The sequence below is a fragment of the Dermacentor andersoni genome, chromosome 10 (assembly GCF_023375885.2).
Source record: "Dermacentor andersoni chromosome 10, qqDerAnde1_hic_scaffold, whole genome shotgun sequence".
In the NCBI taxonomy this organism is placed as follows: domain Eukaryota; kingdom Metazoa; phylum Arthropoda; class Arachnida; order Ixodida; family Ixodidae; genus Dermacentor; species Dermacentor andersoni.
The window spans coordinates 25,770,764-25,793,618 of NC_092823.1; the positions used below are offsets into that span (position 1 = coordinate 25,770,764).

At 46.9% G+C, this 22,855-nt stretch overlaps 1 protein-coding gene across 1 annotated transcript in view; it reads right to left on the reverse strand.

Moving 5' to 3' along the window:
- Window positions 1–22,855, reverse strand: part of LOC126519208 (uncharacterized) — a 136,681-nt gene that overhangs the window by 97,898 nt on the left and 15,928 nt on the right. The window contains exons 4-9 of the mRNA XM_050168825.3: window positions 17,003–17,125; window positions 14,343–14,557; window positions 11,839–11,935; window positions 10,137–10,207; window positions 2,131–2,257; window positions 1,145–1,212 (exon numbers count right to left, since the gene is read on the reverse strand). Of these exons, the coding sequence (XP_050024782.3) occupies window positions 1,145–1,212; window positions 2,131–2,257; window positions 10,137–10,207; window positions 11,839–11,935; window positions 14,343–14,557; window positions 17,003–17,125 (701 nt within the window). The remainder of the gene's footprint in view (window positions 1–1,144; window positions 1,213–2,130; window positions 2,258–10,136; window positions 10,208–11,838; window positions 11,936–14,342; window positions 14,558–17,002; window positions 17,126–22,855) is intronic.

A 22,855-nucleotide genomic window follows, 5' to 3' on the forward strand; every position in this document is an offset into this window, starting at 1 on the left:
TGCGATAACATTTGTTAGGCGGCCAAACGTGGTCGCCCGATAAAGATAAGTACACGTGTCAATATATGCGTCCAGAAACATCGCAACGAAACCAGCAATTAAACCTAGCAATTAGAAATATTTCAGCATAATATAGATACCTGTTATGAGAGTAGCAATTTGTAGAACACGTACTAGTGGACAAGCCGCACTCGTAGGCGATACCAGCTGTGTCGGACGCTTCGAACCGCGTGGTATATTGGGCATACATGTATTCTGTTGGCATTGAGTCTACGACTAGGTCATTTCGGCAATGCCCCCATTACACTCTGAGGGGCTTGACAGCCGTTTGTAGTGACTCCAGAATGGATAGGAAGGTGCAGGCATTCCACAAGTTGTCAGCGAAGAAACCATGGCAGACTGTAAGGCACGCCAAACTGTACACGTGTGGCTGCACCGAGTCCAACGCCGTGTGGGGCATCGTCCAACTTACTCGCACAATTCCCTTATTCGCGTTCCACAAGATTAATTTCATAAGTTAATGTAGCCTGATCATTGTCGAAGTGCTACATTTACTAAAGACACCCACTGCAGCCACGTGACGTGTCTAGAAATGACCGCCTTCCATTGCCCTGAATTGTTACGTATTTGAGTGCATTATTATGCATCCTCCTTTTTACGTTTTACAAGTACGCTCGCTATTGTCGAGCTATCCTTTCGTCCCTACGCCCAATGATGCCGAGGTCGGTCTTTTGCATAAACTTACTGGTGCTATTATTTCATTCTTAACGCTACGCTGGTCGGAAGAAACAGTTGATAGCGCATTGAATGCGTCGCAAGGAAGTCATGCTCGATATATTGTGAAGATAAGTCGAGCTGGTCCTTGGGGTCGATAGGCTGTGGAAGAGATGTGAAACGAGAGTGACTACTGACACAGTATGTAGTGCGTTGGCATAAATGAAGGTTGACCGGGGTAACATAAGTATGCGTTCTAGTTACGGCTTCGAAAATAAAGACTCTCAGCAATGAAAATTCTTCAAGGTTGCAATGAGCCTACTTGTCTGTTGTTTCATTATTGTGACCATTGACGCGACTGCTCAACACTGGGCGTTGACTTCTCCCCCATGACGTTTGCTTAACTATTAAAGAAACAACAAACCCGTACCTCATTATACTCCTCTGTGCAGCCAAGCGCAGCCGTTGGCGCCTATTTTCCCTCTCCAGTCTCTGTATCTGTAGGAATAAAAGCGCGCTTAGAAAAAGTATTTCAGAGGTAGAACATGTCCGCCATTAAAAGACGTGTAGAGGCACCAATGTCTTTATTCAGTGCTGTAACATGAGAATAGCCGACCTTATTATCTGAACGTGTATTCAGGCCTTTTAAACGGTTTTCCGCATTTTGCACGTATTATGTACACACAATCGGAATCAACCACTGACAAAGTTTAGTGATGCGTACTTACAATTTATGCGACGGGTGCAGTTACATTTCGCAGGCTCCTTTCAATAGTCTGTCTACAGTATGCGACGGATACCGTGACATGTATCGCACAAGATGCTTTCGTGATTGGTTTAGAGTAGTGAACGCGTGGCAATAACTATTTTCCATGTGTTCGTTTCAAGTTTTACTCCAAATTCCGGCCACAGCAGCCGTATTTTGATGGTGAAATAATAACCGTGTGCTGTGCGTATCGTGGTTTTGGCACATAAACACGCAAAAATTTATTCATATATTCTTTATCGCATAGCTTTCGTACCCCTTATTGTTACAACAATTCAATGTCGTGCTAGCTGTCTTCCTCTACAGCCGCTCTTATGGCGTTGTGGAGATAAAGGTGAAGGGCGCAGTCACTGCGAACATCTACCCTTTCCTGTTCGTTTTCCGCATTAACTTGCAAAGCATGCTGCACCTGGGTGAAGAATTGTCATGCTTGACAGATTTATTCTATTTCGACGAGCAAAGTCTGAACAGTCTCGGCAAATTCGTTTCCCTTCTCTGAAATTTCCGATTCGCTATAATTTGACGTCTAGTACAGAACAAAGGTAAAACTGCTTGCCGGAAGCAAGTGCAAAGTCAAAATGAATTTTAACAGTACGCAGCTCGCGGATAACCGTGCTAAAGAAGCATAGTGATTCGGAGTACGAGCGCACCTTCTCCTGCAGTTCGCTCCTGGTCGGCCTGAAGTGGCGACGCGGGGAAGTGCTCCTGTCGTCATCGCACTCTTCCTGAACCTCCATCTCAATGTCGTTCAGCTGGCTGGTGAGCTTCTCGATCTCCCTGAAGGCAGCGGTACGAGAGAAGATGAACACGTTACTCGCAATACATCGTCCAAGAAACAGCAATCATCTACTGCAAGCTACTTCTTTAATACGGTGCCAAATAGACGTACGGCGCCATGTTGACAAATGCGAAATGCCAACCGTACTATAACATATTTAAACGTCGCTCATACACAAGCCCCTTTTCCCATCAAGCGCATGCTCAGATTCGAATAATCGTGAGATAAGCACGAAGTTGACCGCATATGTTGGTTCCGGTAGACACTGGTCAATTGTCCCCATTATTATCCCCTTACGAAGAGGTTAACCGAACGCTATAAATCTGCGTATTTCATCCATAAATTTGTGGCCTAAGGAAAACTGACGTACGGCACGCGCACTCGCGCATCCGTGCTACTTAATCCGACACCCGTGACGAGGAGCCACAGAGTTTCCTGCAATATACTAGAGGGAACTCTGGCGCTGCAGTCGTTGACTCACCGTGGCAATGATGGGAAGTACACGTGTTTGTCTGATCTTCGTGCTTGTGGATTCAGATGTTTTTTCGGCTTTGTTTATTACACTTCATATTATTTCACAGTCATAAATGTCAGCGCAATCTCTACTCTTCGAAGTGCTGCATACGCCACGAACACGCCCAATCGCTACGAATTGCAACCATTGAGCTTGTCGAGGTGACCAAATCGAAACGCGCCAAGCGTCTCAAGGGAGTGGCATGCCCGCGACAAAAATTCATAAGGGCGTTTCACATCGCTCGTCGATGCATGCGTCCGGAGCGTAATGGTTTCAATATCGGGCTTCCTTGCTAGAGGCCTTGTGTTCTGTGCCGTCGGACAATTTTGACAATGTTTATTTCATTATTTATTACGCAGTACATTGCTGAAAACGACGAGTTTACAAAGTCACGAGGCCCTTTTGAAGCCAGAAGGACGAAGTTTAGGCAAATCCATGGACTTCCCATAACTCCCATGCTGGATTAGCAGCTCCCATCGCAGCTCCCGTAGCCACCAGCGCTAGGGTTGCCTCTAGTATTTATCGTATCAAACTCTATGGGAGGGGCACGCTACAACTCAACGCCACGGGCGCCCGACGCGGTGCTGTGGAAACACGAAGCCGAGGTTAAGCCGTTCAAATGCGGGAAACGGACGCACGCATTGTGCCCGCCGTGAGTGCACCACTGCACGGGAACGCGAGGCCGACGCAACGCAACATTAGACAGTTTTAGTACTGCGTCATGACGCTACAACGCAGCACGCAAGTGCTTTGCGGAACGTAGGAGCGCGTGTCGCGTTAGGGCTTTTAGTACTGCGATAAAATGCCGACATGTCCCTGAAGTTGTAGCCGATGCCACTGGGGTCGTCCGTGTCCTTTCTCTCCACGTGTGTCTGCGGAAGTCACGCCAGGCGCGTTTACTTGGCAAGCTCGCGATTGCTGCAATTCGTACTGCTACTTGAGCTTCGAGCCTTAACTTCGCCTATTATTCTGGTCTGTTTCTGTCACATTAATTATTTCGCCATTATGACGAAATTGAGATAATACCTAAATCTTAAATGAATTAATGAATTAATTAAACTACCCAACGGTCACGTTCGAACCCAACACATCTTCCACAGAATACTGCTACTGTAAGATTACGCCGCGGACGCTTTTTCCTCCAAACGGCGTGCCTCATGATCGGATCAAAGTGTTGATACGCTAAATCCCATAAATTATTTAAATAAGTAACCTGTCACCATATGTGAAAATGTGGGCCCATCCCGAAGATGGTGCAATAAAAAAAAAAATTTAGGTCCGACGCTGCTCCAACTTCCCTCACGCGAGGAGCGACGCGATTGGGTGTGATGGGCCGTGAATGCGCACCTGACTCACCCCGAATGCACGCAGGGACACCTTGCTTTTGATCGACTTAGACTGGGGCTTCAATCTCTTTCCAACTTGCACATCTTCCTTACTATACATTCGTGGAATACTAACACGATAGTGTTATGGGCCACGCGTGGGCGGGGCAGAAAATTGTCTTGCAAAAAATCCGGCATCGGTGCCGCGCGTCTCTGTGAGCAAAAAAATTATCCCGAACCATGCTGGACCTCCGCGTGGCGCATAGGCGTCGCTGAACTAATTTAATTTGTCAAAGTGATACCAATCAGAAAAAATCGTAAACTACGACACACACATAACCTATAGACGTGATAGCGTCGCACTCTAATTTGTAATTGTAAAACATAAATCGGGCACGCAGAAACCCAAACACACACCCCTTTTCAGGTGTTTCTACCATTCACAGAGGGGCGTACTCCGCGCGTTTCCTTGGAAGACCATCCAGACTGCGCTCGCCTTCGCCCATCCGTAGCAACGGCGCGCGGAGGCGAAGGAGACAATTCACCGACGATTACAACATTCCCTAAACTGAAATTTGAGCACAGGTCTATACGCGCCTTCATGACGGGATCAGTGGCGTAGCTAGAAATTTCGTTCGGGGGGGGGGGGAGGGGGGGGGGGGGCTTACTTTGCAGCTCGGCCTCCTCCTTAAGAGGAAGCTTTAGCTCGGGTGTTCGTATCTAAATACATGTAGAAAGAGAACTCATTTTCCTCGGCAACCACTGCACCAAATTTGACGAGGTTTCTTGCAATTATAATAAAAACTTCAATTCTAGTGATTGCAAGTTCTGGATTCTTTATTTAGGCAGTCACTTCTTTATTAAAAATTGGCATAAATCGCAAATTTTCAGAAAGTTAAACTATGAAGTTTAAAACTGTAACTCAAAAACGAAAAATGATATCAAAATTCTGTGAATTGCATCTAATAGTATATCTATAGCGGACAAAATTCTTTTGTTATACATTATTCTAAAAAAAATTTGTATTATGGAAATACAGTTTTTGCAGAATCCTTGTACACAACGCAACTAATTCACGTAAGATACCAATTGACGAATCAAATTTGTCCGCTTTGCGTGTGTTAACAGATTCCGTTTACAGAACCGCGATATCTGTTCTTGATGCAGAGCAATTAATTTGTAAACGTGGTGCTTCAACTTTTTTTTAAATTTCAAATTTTTCAAAATATTTTAAACAAAATTCAGACCCAAAATTGAAATTCCGTTTCCAGCAGACACTAGAATTTAACTTCTCTCTCAAATGCAACAAATTTCATTAAAAGCAATCCAGGGGTTATCTCAGAAAAGCGTTTCTACATTTTACATGTATTTGAATAGACCGCGTCAGAACTGGGCCCGAGCTAAAAGCTTCCTCTTAAACAATTTGTCGAGGGATCGAATACATGAATTCATGGATCAAATACATACTGCATTGTCATTGCCAAAGATGCTGCTATATTTTTTAGATATTTGTTTGTCTATTTAATAAGTAAAGACAATATCATGCGAACTTTAGAACTATATCAGTTGGAAACCAGCAAAGCAGTGCATGCCGCTCATATGAAAAATGTAAAGGCCATGAAATGAACACGTTGAGGACAAATATGTTAATGAAACTTTGTCATTCAAGAACCTTGTTTACATTCTTCTACATATGCAACGGCCAATGAAATATCGCAATAACGCTGTCTTTTGCTCCAATATATTACGCAGGAGCAGGTGTCACCGGTCGTGTATCGTCAGTAATTGCACCGAAATTATAGTCGCAACAGAGAGCACGTATAAAAACCAGAAGTTTTGCAAGATATACGAGGGCCAGTCAAATGAAAGTGAGCCAATGCGAACGTATGACAAACGGGGTACTTTATTTAAGATTAGTCTGCATGAACAATTAGGCATTTGTCCTATTGACTAACGAGTCGCGTGATTCCCGTCTCACAAAATTCCTTGGGTTGCTGCTTCAAAAAATCTGCAACTGTCTCTTGCACGTCATCGTCCGACACGAATCTGGTTCTCTTGAGCTGTTTTTTCAATTGCCCCAAAATGTGGAAGTGGCAAGGCGACCGGTCTGAGCTGTATGGCGGCTGTTGAAGCGTTTCCCACTTGAACTTTGCCAGTTTTGTATTAACCACATCAGTGACGTGGAGAACAAGATGACCCCATTCGTCTATTTTCCACGTCGTTTGTTCTTGATTGCGAAACGCAACCGATCCGGCGTTTCACAATGTCGGAAACAATTGATACTCTTTAAATATTTGGCAAATTCTATCAGTCATGGCCCCTGACGATCTAAAAAAGTCAAGAACACCTTTCCGGTGGAAATGACGGCCTTTGCTTTCTTTGAGGGTGGTGAATTCGAATGTTTCCACTGTAAGCTTTTCCGTCGTGTTTCAGGCTCGTAGTAGTGGCACCCTGTTTCGTCCCCGATCAATATTGCACACAAGAAGTCGTCATACCAGATCAGATGAGTCAAGGCAGTGCCGAAATTCTCCGTCTTCTGGCGGGGTTCAACATCTTGGGCATGCATTGCGCACACAAGAACCAATAACCGAGATGTTCATGAATTATGGTGGGAACAAAAGCGTGGCTGATGTTCACACGCTCAGCCAGTTCATGAATGCTTATCCTCCGTTCTTGTCTAATCAGCTCATCAACCTTTGCAATTGTGTTGGGGGGTGATTGCACGGTGACTTTGGCCTGGTCTTGGATCATCTTTGCAACTTTCACGTCCTTCTTTGAACCGTTCGCTCCAACGCTTCACAGTGGCCAATGAAATCCGATGTTCAAGGTACACGGCAGCCCTACGGCAACTAATTTCTTTTTACGAAATACCTTCAGCAGTCAAAATCTCACTACACCACTCTGCTCAACTTCTGGAGCGTCCATTACGTCAGGCAACCATGTTCAACCCAGTGTATGAGAGTATTAAAGAACATTTATCCTCACACCTGCATGTCACTTTTGTAAATGGGAGATGCTTGATGGCGGCGAGCGGCGAGCGACCATTGTTTCTTTTTCTAGTCTGCTAGCCAGAAAGCATCCAAAACTCTCGAAGGCGAAAATCCACTCGGCCAGAGAAAACCGAACGTGCATCGAAGTGCGCCGCGCTGTGGTAGGGGCAACACCAGAAAAAGGCATGCGCTCTCGCTGGCTCTGGCAGCCCACGGGTAGGGTAGCGAGAACAAAAAAAGATTGAAGAGGCTCAATGTGTCCTTGCAAATAAAAGTCAAAGCAGAAAAAATAAATAAGAACATAGTTACCTTGGCTGGCCTTTGTATCTTGACATGGATGCTTTGGAGTAGGTGAAAAAAAAATGGTGATTTTTTTATGTGACATGACGGCACAAATGAACCACCACAACGTTTCGTCTCATCGGACTTCGCAGCGTGCTTTGTCAACTTGTCTTATAGTGTGTTCATTTGGCTTGTGTCGTTTTATGTTCGGATGTAAGATTTTAGCAAGGTCAATGAACCTTTGGTGCCAAATGTTTATAACAACATTAAACCCACAAAATTCCGCAATTGAAAATCTAAAGCCCAACTTTGGAAATGTCAATGCACCTTTCACATCAAAAGATTATGAGAACTTTATACCCATGAAGTTTTAGAATTGACATCCATGCGCTCCGTAGATTACGTGGCCTCCGCGATATGCCGCAACGATCCCGCTCGCCATCAAAACGCCCTTTGTGCTCGGAGGGGGTCCTTGCATTATGCGACTCCAGGTGCATGGATGTTACCGCGAAATCAAGCCCGAGTTCGCAATGTTGGCGGTGAAACGTCTTCTCGAGCGTGAAAAAGACATTCTAGACAAAATCCAGAATGATTTCCGGCGCCGGGGGTTGCTTTGGTCGGTGGTGCATGAACAGCACGAAAAAATGTCGGGGGGGGGGGGGGGGGGGGGCTGGAGCCCTATAGGCCCCCCCCCCCCCCCCCCCCCCCCTGGCTACGCTCCTGGCGCAGACAGTCTCCCTCGTGCGACACGTTGCAAATGGAGCGAAGCGCGGCGCGACTGCCTCGCTAATCTGGAGATCTGGGTGACGCGTGGGTGCGATTCACAGCAGCCGCGGCCGACACACATACCAGACGACGCGTTATGTGGTATGTGGTAGCCATCGTCGCCGTATTATGGTTTGCTTCTTACGCTTCGGCCATAACTACCTCCGCTTTCCGCCTCATGGTTGCGCTTCACCTTCGCCCCGCTTTCCTCCTCGCCTTCTCTACCCCCCCCCTACGCTCCGCATTCGCTTTCCCCTTTCGTTGCGCTCATTCACTCGGTTACGCCGACGCTCGTCGCAAAAACAAGCGCCCCCCTTAGTACTGCGTTCTGAAAATAAAAAAAAGAACCTTAAATCACGCCTTTGTGCACAGCCTTTGCCGCCAACGCTTCCAGGTAAAAGTTACGGTTACGCAAGCTACAGTTGCCGGGAAGCGTGAGAAGCAATCAGGGATGTTTGAATGCATGCGCGTTCCACATTAGAAGCGAAGCTTAGGCGCCCTCCAAGTTTTTGTTGTTCTTTGCATGCAGCAGTTATTTTAGCCTATCGTAGATCTCCTTAGCCTTCATCGCTCTCAAATTGGGATTTAATGTTATCAACGCGACAGTGTTGAGGACCCGGTGTCGCAAAATAAATCCAGTGTCGGCGTCGTAACCGGGGTTCGCATCCTGTGAGCGAAAATTGTGGTATATATTTAGGTATACACGTATATACCACGCCTTGCTATATGACGTGGGGTATATGGGGCTAATATTGGCACACCTTTCTTTGACTAAGATTGCTCATACCTTGTCTCACATTCTTGATAAAGTTATTCCATGAAATTTTGATAATAACAGCCAACAAGCAAATGTGATGAAACAAGACAACGACAGTGCATGCCTTTTATGTTAAATCTTTTCAGACTGAAATATTAAAACGGCGAAACAACAGGAACCTGAGAATTATATAACTTTTTTCGGCGCAGCTGTGCACAATCTCCGGGATCTGCCCACGCAAGAGGGCGCGTTTCTACCAGAAAGCTCGCCTTCGTGCATACAGCTCGCCGCCATCGTTTCCCTGAAAACGTTACCTTAGGCTGCAGTTGTCGGCAAGCGTGCGAAGCAGCCAGCGAGCTTTGAATGCTATCGCGTTTCACTCTTAAGGGCGAAGCTTAAGCGTCCTCCAAGTTTTTAAGAAACCACTTATGCAGACATTGCAGGTGCGTTTGCGCTGTCGTTGTCCAAGACGCTGTGTTATTCCGAGCTCAACGACGCATACGCGAATCGCACGGTTTGCCTCTGCCCACGTACCAATTGTTGCAAGTCACGTGATCTGCTGCAGGCTAGAGATCAGAATGCAGTCTGCGAGTCGCTAAGTCTGGTGCATTAATGCACGCTATCATCCTCGGCGGGTGTGCGTGTTGGAGGTCACGTGATTCAGAAAAATAAGGCGCCTGAAGCGCACGCTTGCCGTTTTCGCTACAGCAGAAACATAGCAATAATATTGCGAGGTCATTCTGTCGCCGACTTTAGATGTGACAGTTTCTGCAACGAAGCGTCTAGGTTATTCGATGTTTCAGTTGAGTGCGAAAAAAATTGTTGTCTACATTCCAAAGGGAGAATTCGTCAAGAAAAATGTGCGATGAGATAAAAATTACGAAAGAAATCTGCTTCCTTCACATTTCCATATCCGTGTCATGTATGCAATCTGGAGCGATCTTTATTTAATGTTTAATTTGTTGCTCTCATTCGCATTTAAAATTAAATTATGAGGTTTTACGTGCCAAAACCACTTTCTGATTATGAGGCACGCCGTAGTGGGGGACTCCGGAAATTTCGACCACCTGGGGTTCTTTAACGTGCACCTAAATCTAAGTACTCGGGTGTTTTCGCATTTCGCCCCCATCGAAATGCGGCCGCCGTGGCCGGGATTCGATCCCGCGACCTCGTGCTCAGCAGCCTAACACCATAGCCACTGAGCAACCACGGCGGGTCATTCGCATTTAGCGAACCTGTACTCACCGGTCGCGAATTTCCAACTGCCTCTTGAGATCTCGTATTTCTGCAACGGCGTCCGACAGCCCGTACTCGCCCTGGAAACGAGTCGGCTCATATAACAGCAGTGATTCTCAGCGCACTTAAATTAGCAGGCACAGTAAGCTTTACCAGTTCCGCAAATTCAACAATAAGATTTTCTTTTTTTTAATCACCGAGCGATAGCTTATTCTGTCACATTTTAAGCAGCCTGCGATAAGTTTTATTCGCTCACGTATACAGAAATTTCAATACTGGTCGCCACTGAGTGCAGAGATAAGTCTAAAGGCGACTGGAAACACAAACCTTCTCTTCATTAATTTGCGCGGTGTGATGTAATAGTCGCCATGCAGCGTGACTAGGTGATTGGTGCGTATTACGAAAAGCACAACTCCACATTCACCTGTTAGTTCAATATGCAGATATCCAGCTGTCTATGATGCTACTCTGGCTGTGTAAAATATATTAACTTTATTCGCAACTACGTGATGCCAGCGGTAAGAACACAATGACAGGCGCTCGACGCGATGGACACTGCTCTTATGGGTCGCATAAATACTTGATTTCCGAATGTGATGAGGAGACTTTCAGTACCACTGACTTTTCCGTCCTTTCGTATCTGTGCTGGCACGTGGGGCTAGGCATTCCAAGATACCTTGTTGTCATTCGAAATTTCTTCAAGGCGTTCCTGATTAAGTGTGCGTAAACAAAGCGCAACGTTCCCTCTCATTGCGCGCCCATTGTTGCTATATAAAAATTTCACTTCCTGCGAAGTAAGACAGATCGTCATAATCGTCATATAAATATTGGGCGATAGTTGCCTTCTTTCACCAGTGCCTTCTTTCCCCGTGTGCGTGTGCCGTTTCGCATTAATCACACACACTACCAGCCGCTACCAACTAGGCCAGCGTTCAGTTTTGAAGCTCGCCCTTTCCTCACCGCAAACAAAATGAAATCAATGAATGCCGCCGCAGTCACTTAGGGAGTGAACACCATATAATATGGCATAAAATAGCTTGAGGATATCTTGGCCGAAATGCACGTGTTGCGCATTGAAGAGCGAAGGACATTCACTGAGTTGATGAACCTGTAAATTTCTTTTCTATAGTAAGAGACTTCTCATGTGCTAAATTTGCTGGGCGTGGTCGACGCGACGGCAATCATGTACTGCGGTACGTGATATTGTGTGGCGGCTGACTGAGCGTGATTGACCCACTTTCATTCAGCAAAATTCCGCATGTTTTCTTTTTTTTTCACGTTTAGGTGCTTACCAGCCACGGTTGTAAAGCTCAGAACTTTCCATACAACTTCACGTTTTCATAGTCGGAATCGTTATGCGTAATTTTGAAATAATTGCTTCATTTGCTACATCTTTCTCGTTGTTCTTTAAAGTATTTACTGTAGTGTTAGAGCGAAAGCCACAGGAAAGGCCACAGGACGAACGCGCCGCGGCATTCATCCTCTCACTTTTCTATTCTCTGTAGAGCGCGGTTATTCCTTTAAGCGCGACCTAATTTGCCCCAGAAGAAGTTGTGAAATACGAGAAAGGTATAGAAAAAGCATCGTTCTTACCGAAGACACTCCACCCCACTGGTCTATGCATTTTCATTCATGGCATTACCGTTAACGATTGTGCACTGCCACCAATGAACCCAAACGTAGCCATTGGAAATACGAAACTGTCTCTCACCAGCTCATACTTCCTGGCAGCAGCCACAGCTTCCGCGAGCTGCTTGTCTTTGAGGCGAGCTTCTTCCTCCACCTTGCCCAGCATGGATTGCACGCTCCTGGAAGTTGATGAAGCAAGAACGGCTGACTGCCTGCTTCGAATCACTTCGGCGGCGGCTTTGACGCATGCTTCTAGCACTTTGTTCAGCTGCGCGCTAATGACAAAAAAGTGTACAAACAAAGTGCAGCACGTAGAAAAACTGCACTCTGCAGCCTAGGCATATAGCCTGGAAATGAACACACTTTAAACCTGACTGCAGGAAGGCAGGTGTGCACGCTTAAATTTTGCGCTGCCCCAATCTAGGTAAAAAAAAACAAAAAAACAGCAGGCCCGACTTAAGGTGTAAGCCGCTCCTCGGCTATCTACTTTTTCGCAAGACTTAGCCACGTCAGTAATACAACCGAAGGGACATTAACACAAACAATGCTCGTAATTGGCCTTGACTGGAAGCAAACTGCGTTGCTCAGTAACTGTTGTCGCTGTCTGTCCTCAACGCGAGCGAACTCATCCTGCAATTTAATGGCGGGTCGGGTTACGGGTGGCAAGTTGAACTTTGGAGTTTTCATAGAATGGCGACCTTACAGCGACACACGCGTTCACAGGCACGTGCACGCACAGACGGAAAGTTTTCATTTTTCCCAGGAGAGGAGGGAGGGAGAGCTGCGGCCAGACCAGCTTTTTGAACCCCATATATGTTACCTTTAATAACAGGTCCACTTGAAGAAACATCGCGTGACGTCGGAGAGTTGTTCACTGAAGTGACAGCCTTATATGAGTATTTGCAAGACCTCATTGTAGGATAGAATTTAATTTCACAGCCTGAGTCCTCTCGCACCACCAGGAATCTGGTGTCTGTCCCTGATGCACTCTTCCTTCGTGTTATTGTGTTATGCTTCGCTAACACTAATACTGCGTTGCTATTCCGGCGAAACTGCTGCCTCATTTTCCCTTTTTTTTTTTACGTGAATCTGAGGATAAGCGCTGCTATGCATGACTGCTGTAGATACTGATTTGGAATCAATACAGCTTGGCGTAATTTCGGTTACTGAAGGAATTACATATATTTATGACTTCTGAATGCTAGTGGCAATGTTTTCAAACCTAATAAATGTTGTCAATTATAAGGAGAGGTTTTTTTTTTTTTTTCACCAATTTTAGCATTGCCTACTGGAAGCAGAAATAATACCGAGACACGTATCATTCACGAGCATTCCACACGCCGTTCATATAATGTGCTACCGAAGGGGTCACTGAAGTCAGCATGTCTTTTTTTTTTTAGGGTCAGAAAATCACAGAAAGTAATTTTGAAGCGAGGTGAACATAGAGCAAGATATTCATTTTCTAAGCATAGGCTATTCATAGCATTAAAGTAATTCTTAGTTGGCTACTTCCCTCTCTTTAAAACAAGATATTAACTTTGTCCCGTGCATATATTTAAATAAGCTAAGTCTGTCCATGGTGCGTAAAGCGGAAATTTAATTAAAGGTTGAAGTGAGAAATTACGGATGCGGTAGCCGCCGCTGTAGCGTCTAATGGCCTATTCCTCCTGTTGTGAGGATTTGCAGTAATGAAGGGAAAGTATGAAATAAAAGGGCCATGCACGTCCGCGCGAACAATGACACTAAATTTTTAGCCACACCACAATTTTGAGTGAAATGATAGGGGCAGCTCAATGGAAACCTCGTATGATGTAGTTGACAGAACTCTGGCAATCACAATTCAAGGAGGGGGCGGTGAAGGAACGGCTTCGGCATCGCCGGGCGTCGCGCCTCCCTCCGGGAAACTTGGGAGCAGGCTCGGGCCCCGGAGCACCCCCAGAGTCGGCGCCTACGCACACACGCATGCAGCACGCACGTAGAGCCTGTATCGCACTTGTATGGAATGGTCAAGTGGCAGGCTGCCGACTGCGCCAGCGTCGACAGCAGTTACCTCGCGGGAGCTGCTATGCTTGTTGTATGGGCGAGTAGACCTGAGACGCGGCATGATTATGCATGACCATTTTCGACGTCGGCCTCTGCTTTAGTTTGGCGAAAAATGGCGACTAGATTGCCCAATGCACGACTTTATAAAGGAGCAATTCACTGTAGTATTAAAAAAGAGTGAAACGCCAACAGCGGAGCGCGCGTCCGAAGCACAACTGGAGGCGTAGTGCAGCCGTGCACGTTGTTGGCCCGTCACCACAAGATAGGCTCATTCGCTCTAAGTGAGTGAGTGAGTGAGGTAAGCTCACTCTACTGCCATAATACTGCTCCCGCGTTCTTTTATGTCATTCTGTTTCAAAGCGAGCAAATGAAAAGAAAAGGAGCGCACTGTGGCGGGCATCCTCACATCCGGCCGGCAAAACCGACGTCCACGCATCTCTGGTGATGACTGGGCGACGGTGCGCACTGTCTCTTCAGATGTGCTTTGGGCGCTCGCTCCCGCGTTCGCATTTCATCTTTTTTTTTTGCCCACAGCACACGAACCTGAGCAGCAAGCTCTTTTCCCGAAGCTTTCCTTGCAGGTCGAGCCAACGGCCGCCCCGCCTCGCCGTTCGTCCGCCGTCCTGACTGTCTTCGTCCCGTTGGCGGCGCTCCGTTTGCAGTGCCTCGATTATGGTGTTCTGGTCCTCCAAGTCGCGCGTCGCCTGTTCTAGGGACTGCGACAGCTGCTTCACCTGCCGGTCGCGTTCCTCCAGAGCCTGCACGCGCGAACACGCGAGAATGGCAGGCAATCAAAATCTTATTTTCCCGCAAGGGAACCGACTCTCCAAACCATATACCGCGGATTGTAACACCCAGATCACAGGCGGCATTCTTAACTGTGCCTTGTTTTCAGTTCTGCGCATGGTAAATAATGTAGCAAGGAATGCCTGACACTGGAAAGTGCATTCGTCTTCTCACAGAGGAAAAAATATTTCAGCTATAACTATACCGGTATATTTATTTGACTCGAGAACTGCGACAGAGAGGAGTAGAATTAAGGCGGCAGCGCGATCGCTGCTGGGTGGCGTTAGGAGAGCATCGCCTCGAGTAGCGCAGATTTTGGCTCGCTTTTGCCTCGCAGCTTCGGTTTCGCGCGCTCCGATAGCCCAAAATTCCTCGTGTCATAATTCTGCGGGTAATGCCATTTTTCCAAATCCAAATGCTAAGATGGCTTGTACGAAAAGCTCGCTTGGATTTCCCAATTACGATGAGCCTGCTGAATCTGAAAGCTTAAAAGCTAAATCATGACCTTGCTAGTTGTGCAGATCGCGCCTATCGCCAACCCTTTGTGATGCACACCTCTTTGTGATTCATATCATTGCTCTTGCAACGCTCGCCAGCGTTTACTTATGCGGTCACTCATGCGGGTTCGGTTCAGAAATCAAATAGGCCCTAAATTGATTTTGCTACCCCTGCCTGAATACCAACAAAGTTGCTCAGCTATCTGTTGTTGCTGAGAAATAAATATCAGCCACAACTCCAGTTTAGCGCTACCTAACGCGGAGCATTGTTCTTTAGTAACAGAAAGGCGCTGACGAACTGTAGTAATTTTCTGACGCTGAACGCACAGAACAGGTTGTGAAGGTGAAATTTGTGTGTGACATTGCGCTGTTGGAGTATATGATTACGTTCAATTTAACACTGCCAGAGTATGCAGAGCACACACAAAACTACCACAGCTTGGCCTATTTCTCTATTTCGCTTCGGCGAGCCGCAATACGCGGGACCAATGAAAGACGAGGCAGGCGGGACATGCACTTGTCCGGCCTGTCTCGTCTTCCTTTGGTCCGATCTGCTGCGCTTCACCGAAGTCAAATATGCATCACCAACTCGCCTACGATTCTACGCTTTTATATTAGCCGCGGTTCACTGGTCCACGGACAGCAGTTTCGACAGTGTTTTGACTGTTGACATCACTGGTGGTTTCAGTGGCAGATTCACCGGCCAGGGCATCTATAAACCAAATGGGCGTCTTCGCTAACGTCAATGTGCATGCGTTATTGGAAGAACCCAGGTGCACTAACCATTAAATCTGAGAAGGATTGTGCCAAGCGCTAAATGCTTCATTGGCGCTGTACCGAGCTTGAAGGCCACACAGAGCGCTATGTGAGCGTTTGGTAACAGCAGTGCGGTCAAAATGCAGTCCTAGGTTACTGTTTCAGACACTGTGTTAGATTGCACTGGTTTCACGATCAGCTCATGAAAGAGTGGGTTGCCTTCGGGATCGTCCCTGAAAACGGTCATATAGTCTACCGCAAAATCTGATCTCAATGCAGTCACAATACTTCGCATAAAAAGGTTATTACTGTTTTTTAATAAATTGTTCTGAAACAATGGATAAGCATATGCTTTATATGTACTATGCATATGGTTCATATGTAATAAGCATATGTACCCTGAAGGTCATGTAACAGGTGATCCTCTTCGGCAATTCACTTTATTGCGGTAACGCCTGCGTGGCGTGAGTAATCAGAGAAGCTTATTCAAGCATGCACGATTTTACAAAGCTTGTATGATGTTTGTTAAATGTACACAAGTGGTCAAGGGTATCAAATGACGCACTCATGTTCGACATCAGGGGTAGTTATTATGAAAGCACAGGAGTGAACAGGCGGCATGCATCATGTTGCACTTCAGAGACGGCGGCAGCGATCGGCTGTTAACAGAAGCAAGAATCTGTTGCATCTATTTATCACGCAATACTGAAAGGTTTATTTAGGCAGCTTCTTTTTATAACAATCTCCATGCTCAACTGATGTTTGGCTTAGTATACCGCAAAAGCAGGATTAGTGGTAATTGCAGCTTTATCTTTCGATGTTTTGAAATGAAATCAACCATGTGCAGTACTATGCGGTAGTTGCACGTAGATTAGACTGTAGTACTGAAGTTTCAGTGCTTAATGAAACGTGTCGGTCGCGGAGTCATCAGAAAAGAAGACGACTGAAGACGATCTACGCTTTTGCAAACTATTGATGTATATTAGAAACTGTAAATGACGAAACGTGCTACTCTGCGAGTTAACAAAAGCGACGTAGTGAAACAGTTAATTACCTGAGAATGTATGATAGCCTCAAGAATCTTCCATCGGTACTCGTGAAGAATGTATCATATCTTAGCCCAAAGAGCAGCTAAAAATAAGCAGAGAACTAGCGTGGTCTCACCTTTCTCAAGAGGCTCACTGTAGAGTGATCGGAGTCGAGGCGAATTTGGGCGAAATTCTCTTCCATGGTGGAGAGCCGCTCCCGCTGCTCCGCCAGTTCTTGCTCCTTGAGTGCAATCATCTCCTGCGTGGATCACCGCCACTAGTATTGATGGATATCGAAAGCGCTGTTATTTTTTATTCTAAGGAACCTTCTCTGATATTCAAATTGCTGTCATATTGTGGTCGTATGTGCCACGAACAATGTACGAGAACACTGGATCGCTATCCGACCACAACCGGCCAAAAACTATGAATCCCCTACTATCATTACCTAATAAACTGCACAGCTCCTGCCGTATGTGCTTAAGCGCTTCACAACATAGTTGCCGAGTAAGCACTAATAACGAATTTCGATTTCGCCGTGACGTCATCGAAATGTGTGAACGTAATACGCCGGCGCATTTATACATACTCTTTTCAGTTCGACAGCAGTGGGTATTGCCCTGTAATTTTAGGTCACTATCGACTATTAGAGTGCCAGCACGGCCTAATATATGAGATATTTTCCAGTTCATCGAAATTAAATAAGTTCAGCTTCACAGATATTTTTATCATTACCGAAGAAGGTAACACATATACGGTATGCACTTATCTCCATTAGATATACGTTGAAGACAGAAACTGAGGTCCGTCAGATACGGTTTACCGATCAAACTGCTAAGGTGGCGTTGGCACGAGCCCTCCGCTCACGCATTCTTAACCTCTTCTTCTTCGTCACTTGTTATCACTACTCCCTCGGCTTGTTTTCACATTTGCGCCTCCAGGAGATGAAACCGCTTCACAGGACGTTGGACTTGCTGGCCGTTCGACAGTAATATGCGGAAGGACCATGCAATACCGTCTACACATGGAAGCGCCTAACGATGCAGCCCATCTTCCATTCCAGACGCGAGGCGTTTACGTCCTCGCCAACGACAAGATTGTCGGACGTTCGACGACGGCATAGGCTTGATGTGTCGAGTAGCGGGTAAAAACAGAAGATATTCCTTCGTCCACCACTTCTAGAGTCTCCACAGTAAATCTCCCCAATGACGAGCTCGTTGTCGAAAGTCTAGCGCAGCAGCACTAAGAGAAGCATTTACTGGATCTGTTGGCAAAGCGACGAGACACTTACCGACTAAGAAGCATGAGGGTGTCAGAATTCCTGTGAATGTGACTTCATCTACCAGGTAGGTGAGCGAACGACAGTTAATTGCCGCCTCAACTTCAGCAAGCTTTGTTGTAACTTAAGCTGCTCCGTCCCAGGCAACGCTTTACTGCATCTTTATTTGTGCAGATCCCACGTTCCCAAAAGCCTCCCAACCAATGCGCACATTCCGCAATGAAATGCCATTCGATTCTGTGAGAGCTGACCTTGTCCCGGACGTTGTTTTCATAAGAGAGCACAGTTGCTTGTCGCTGCGAGGGAATACCTTAGCGTTCTCACAGTGAGCGATGAAAGGAATTCCACGTCGTGTAGCGAAGTGCCTAAAGGCGAGCAAAAACGCTTGCGCTCTCAAATATGTCGTCAACTCCAGGCATACTGCTCCCATCACAGCACAAGAAAATAACACGATATACACTTTTGCATCCGCGGATGATTTAGCACGGCAGTAGAGGGAACCACAGAAATCAATTCCCACCTCTTCAAACGGCGTTGCTGCACCGACTCTTTCCTTAGGCAGGGGTGCTTAGGGGTAACTTCGGGAACTGAGCGCTATCGGCGGCATGGTATGTTCACGTTCAGATCGCGCTTTACTGTGCGACCTCCTTGAGAATCTGAAAGCCTTCGCGAAGATCCGGGAGGGTGAGCTAAACTCCTTCACGTAGGAGTCGTGCGTGCGTTGCATCAACAAAGATGTCGTGAGCCGGTGATCTACTGGAAGCAAGCTCGGATGCGTCAACTCCTCCAGGTCGTTAATCTGCTGCAGTCGGCCTCCTAAACGAAGTAGTCTGTCAAGGTCGATAAACGGTTGTAACGTCAGCACACTGGAGGAGTTGGAAACTAGCAGTCCTTACTTCAGGGCCGCGACTTGGCTTGCCAACGCGAGGTGTTGGACAAGCCTCAACCAATAAATATCACTCTGGTGCGACTCTGACGCCGTTAGTGGTCCGCTAGAAAATGACTTGTTCGGTGAAGCGTTCCGCTGAAATCTAATGATCCAAGCCGCTACATAGAGTAATCGGGAGAGGCGTCCAAAAATTGCGACCTCAAGCAGTGACTTCTCTGGGAGCGCAGTAGCTGCAACTACTGCGGTGGGGCAAGATGCTATTTCACTGGTCTCGCTAGAAAGGACTTTAGATGAAGCTGTAGAACGAATCTTTGCAGGCCATCGCAAATGAGCCCCTCAAAACCAATATAGACCGGTCTACCACAGAGTCTCGCGGGCCAGTGACAGGGCTGATGCGCCACGAGAGAGCAAATCTGCTGGGTTGTCTTTGCCTGCGGGTTGCCTCCACGGATACCCCGACGTCAGGCATTGTATCTCTAGAACATGGTTTCTCAAGAAAGATTCCCATCGTTTCACGTCAGCAGCTATCCAATATAGGTCTATCGATGAGTCGCTCGAAAAAGGACCCGACAGCACGATGTTTCTGCAATTCCTCGTAGCTAGCTCCACAACCTGGCAACCAACAGGCACATAAGTAGCTCTAGGCATCGCATCGTGGTAGCTTTACGAGGGGTGACACAGCAATAACTCATGAGCCGCTGAATGTTCAAGATTCTTCCTTCCATCTGGCAACGCATGTCGACGGCTACCCCGGGCGCCAGCGCACTAGCATCGCAGAACAGGTGCAGTTCAAACAGTGGAATCTGTCGCCGAGTGGAATAAATTACGCAGTGTGGTGTGTAGAGCGAGTAGAGCATCGATAGTTCGGATGTGCAGCTTTCCACTGTTCCTGAACGTCTTTTGGTAATGGCTCGTCCTACAGTCAGTTCGTTTGCCACATGTACTAGAACAATAATTTCGCTCGGATGACGAACGGAGCCAAGAGGCCGAACGAATTGTAGATTCTTGTGAATGACTGAAGAGTGGTGAGTTTCGTGGCTGAGTGCGCAAGGACGTCTGCGGAAACGTTTATGTTGACAAGCAAGATGCAGTCAGCATTCCAGACACATACTGAGCCAAACAACTATGTTGCTGCTCTGACTGCTCCGCTGTTGTGAAGAGAAGTGTCGTCATTGAGGAATTGACGACAGAGAACGCTGGAATTGCAGCGCCACTTTCTCAGCCCCATACTTACGTCTGCTAAAATAGCGGATTTTGCAGGCCTCTTTTTCAGTGGAAGCTCCTATGACGAGGTCGTCCACGAAGAGGGATGTCTGTAGACTTGCAGGTATTATCGACTGCGTCTTTTTCCGCGTTTCAAAGCGATGCTGCAGTAATGTAGCAAAGTGATATAACAGATAGAACAAAATGGACAGACGTCACTCCAAAGTCCACACGAGTCATTCGTCAATGGACACTGGAAGGTGTTGTCCCCTCTTCGCTAGGGAGTCGGTCGACTCAGAGAAAACAGTGAGCGTCGCGGTCTTCTTGTCCACTTGAACTTTGAAGGAAAGCGTTGCAGATGTCCGCTTTCAGGATAATTGGGTTATTCCTGAGCTCTGCAAGCAATTACAACAACTCCGCAGCAAGGTTCACCCCTTTGTACAAAGTATCATTGACCATGACTCGTCATGTTCATGGGAAGAGGCGACAAACACTACACGTATATTCGTAATGACGGCTCCTCGCCAGATGACTGCAGGGTACTGAACGTAGGAAACGGTCTTCTCAGGGATTTAGAGCGTTGCCTACATGTTCGGCATGACTTTTTTTGAAGTATTAACTAATGGTGTGGTCATACTCCTGCCGTAGCTCCCGCTGTAATTCGAAGCTTTGAATCTATCGTCTCAGCCGGTTTTAGGCAACACTTCACATTGTGCTATTCAGTCACCTCAAATCCTCATCATGAGAGGAAACATGTAACATCCAGCTTCCTTGCTCACGTACTGTGTGAACAGGGTCACTGCAGCTTGTTGACAAACACCGGCGTTATCCTGAGGGTCAGTGATCCCTATCGCATCGAGTCACCACTTCTCCAGCAGGTCAGCAATGTCATATGGTGCATACCCCTTCCACTCATGCGCAACCATTAGGGCAGAGGTGGTGGAGTTCCAATTAGGCAAGTCATTGACGTGCCTGACTTGCTAGACAACTTGCACTAGCCAGAAAAACACCGTCTCAACTGCGCATACGTCCCTGTTTAAGCGTTCTATTCTTCAGCACTGATTGTCGGTGTAGGCCGATCACCCAGCTGATGCCCAGGAGCGACAAGCATCTTACGTTCACGCAATTGTGCGACAATATCTTGTCTGATGGCTGGAGTCTTGACATTGCAGACTTCAGGTACCCCGAGCCCTTCTAACGCGATGTTGCGGGAGTTGAAACGACCATGAAGTTTGAGCCTGTCGCTTCTACAATTGTAATGGGGAGAACGCAGAGAAGTGCCAAACGTCAGCACAGGGAGATCTTCTGTCCCGAGGGAAAGCAGCTGGAGCCTTTTAGACAGGTCGCTCAGACTGAACGTGCTCTGGCTGCCGGGGTCAAGCAGTAATCGAACTAACACGCAATTGCGCTTTTCGGATGCCCATGCTGTTACTCTTTGCATCACGTAATGTGCCGTCGTAGAACTGCTAGCAGGAGCACTTGTCACTGGTGACTTGTCATTATTTTTACTCTTCTGGTTGACAAGCGTGTGACTGCTCTCGGTAAATGGGTTGTAGTTGCTTTGTTTTCACATGGCGCAAAGTGCTAAACGATGACGTTTCGATAAATACTTGCGCTTGAACCACGCTACGTTGCGGCAACTTTCGTGCTATGTGTCTTTCTCTGCCGCATTTGAAACAAAAGTTCTTGCCAGTTCGTCGCCGTCTAATCTCGTCGGCTGACAATGTGACATCGCCGTCCCATATTGCGTGGTCACGGTGATCGCTCAGTGCACAGCAGCGATGGTCGTTATATGCAGGCCCTGTGGGGAGCGCTTATACTGACGGTATCTGAAGCGGTAGAAGGCGTTGGCATTGGCCGTGGGTTTAAGGAGGTGTTTTTCGGTAGGGACCTCGAACGGGAGGCCTACCTCTCTTTCCTGCTCTCTATTTGCCCCTACAAAAACGTCATGACCTTTCGCACCTCCTCGTGTCGTGACCTTAGAGCAGCTTCGTCGTCGTTATCAGCCTTCTTTATGCGCTGAAGTTATAGAATGGCGATATCTTGGGGGATCGAGAGAACATGACTTCGTATTCTAACGCCGGAATGCCGAGGCCATCGAGGAAGCTTGTACGCAAGTGCACCTCTTCCTAGAATTCACGCAGCTGCGATACCTGAGAAGAGCGACCGATCGACTCGATGCGAAGCAAACTATCAATGCGGTCGTCAGCGAGGGCGGTATGACGGCCTAACCTCTCCGGCAGCATTATCACCGCTACAGCATAGTGCGCTTTCGACAGCGCACATCTTCGACTGCACACTTCGCTTTTCACAGCACTAAAAACTAGTATCAGGGCAAAGTCTGAAGTTCGTCAGATGCGATTTAATGGCCGAACAGGTAAGATTGCGCTAGCACATGCCGTCTTTTCATGCGTTTCTAACCTCTTCAGTTTACATCATCTATCAGTACCAGGCGATACTCATTACTACCTTCCAATTATTTATAAAATAATGCCACTGCTGCTTCAGCATAACGGTGTATCCATTCAGCTCGCGAGGCAAATTGGACATCTATGTGAAAAGAATTCCGGAAGACTTCTGTGACATTGCAGAATATCACAACTAAATGATGGACCAAT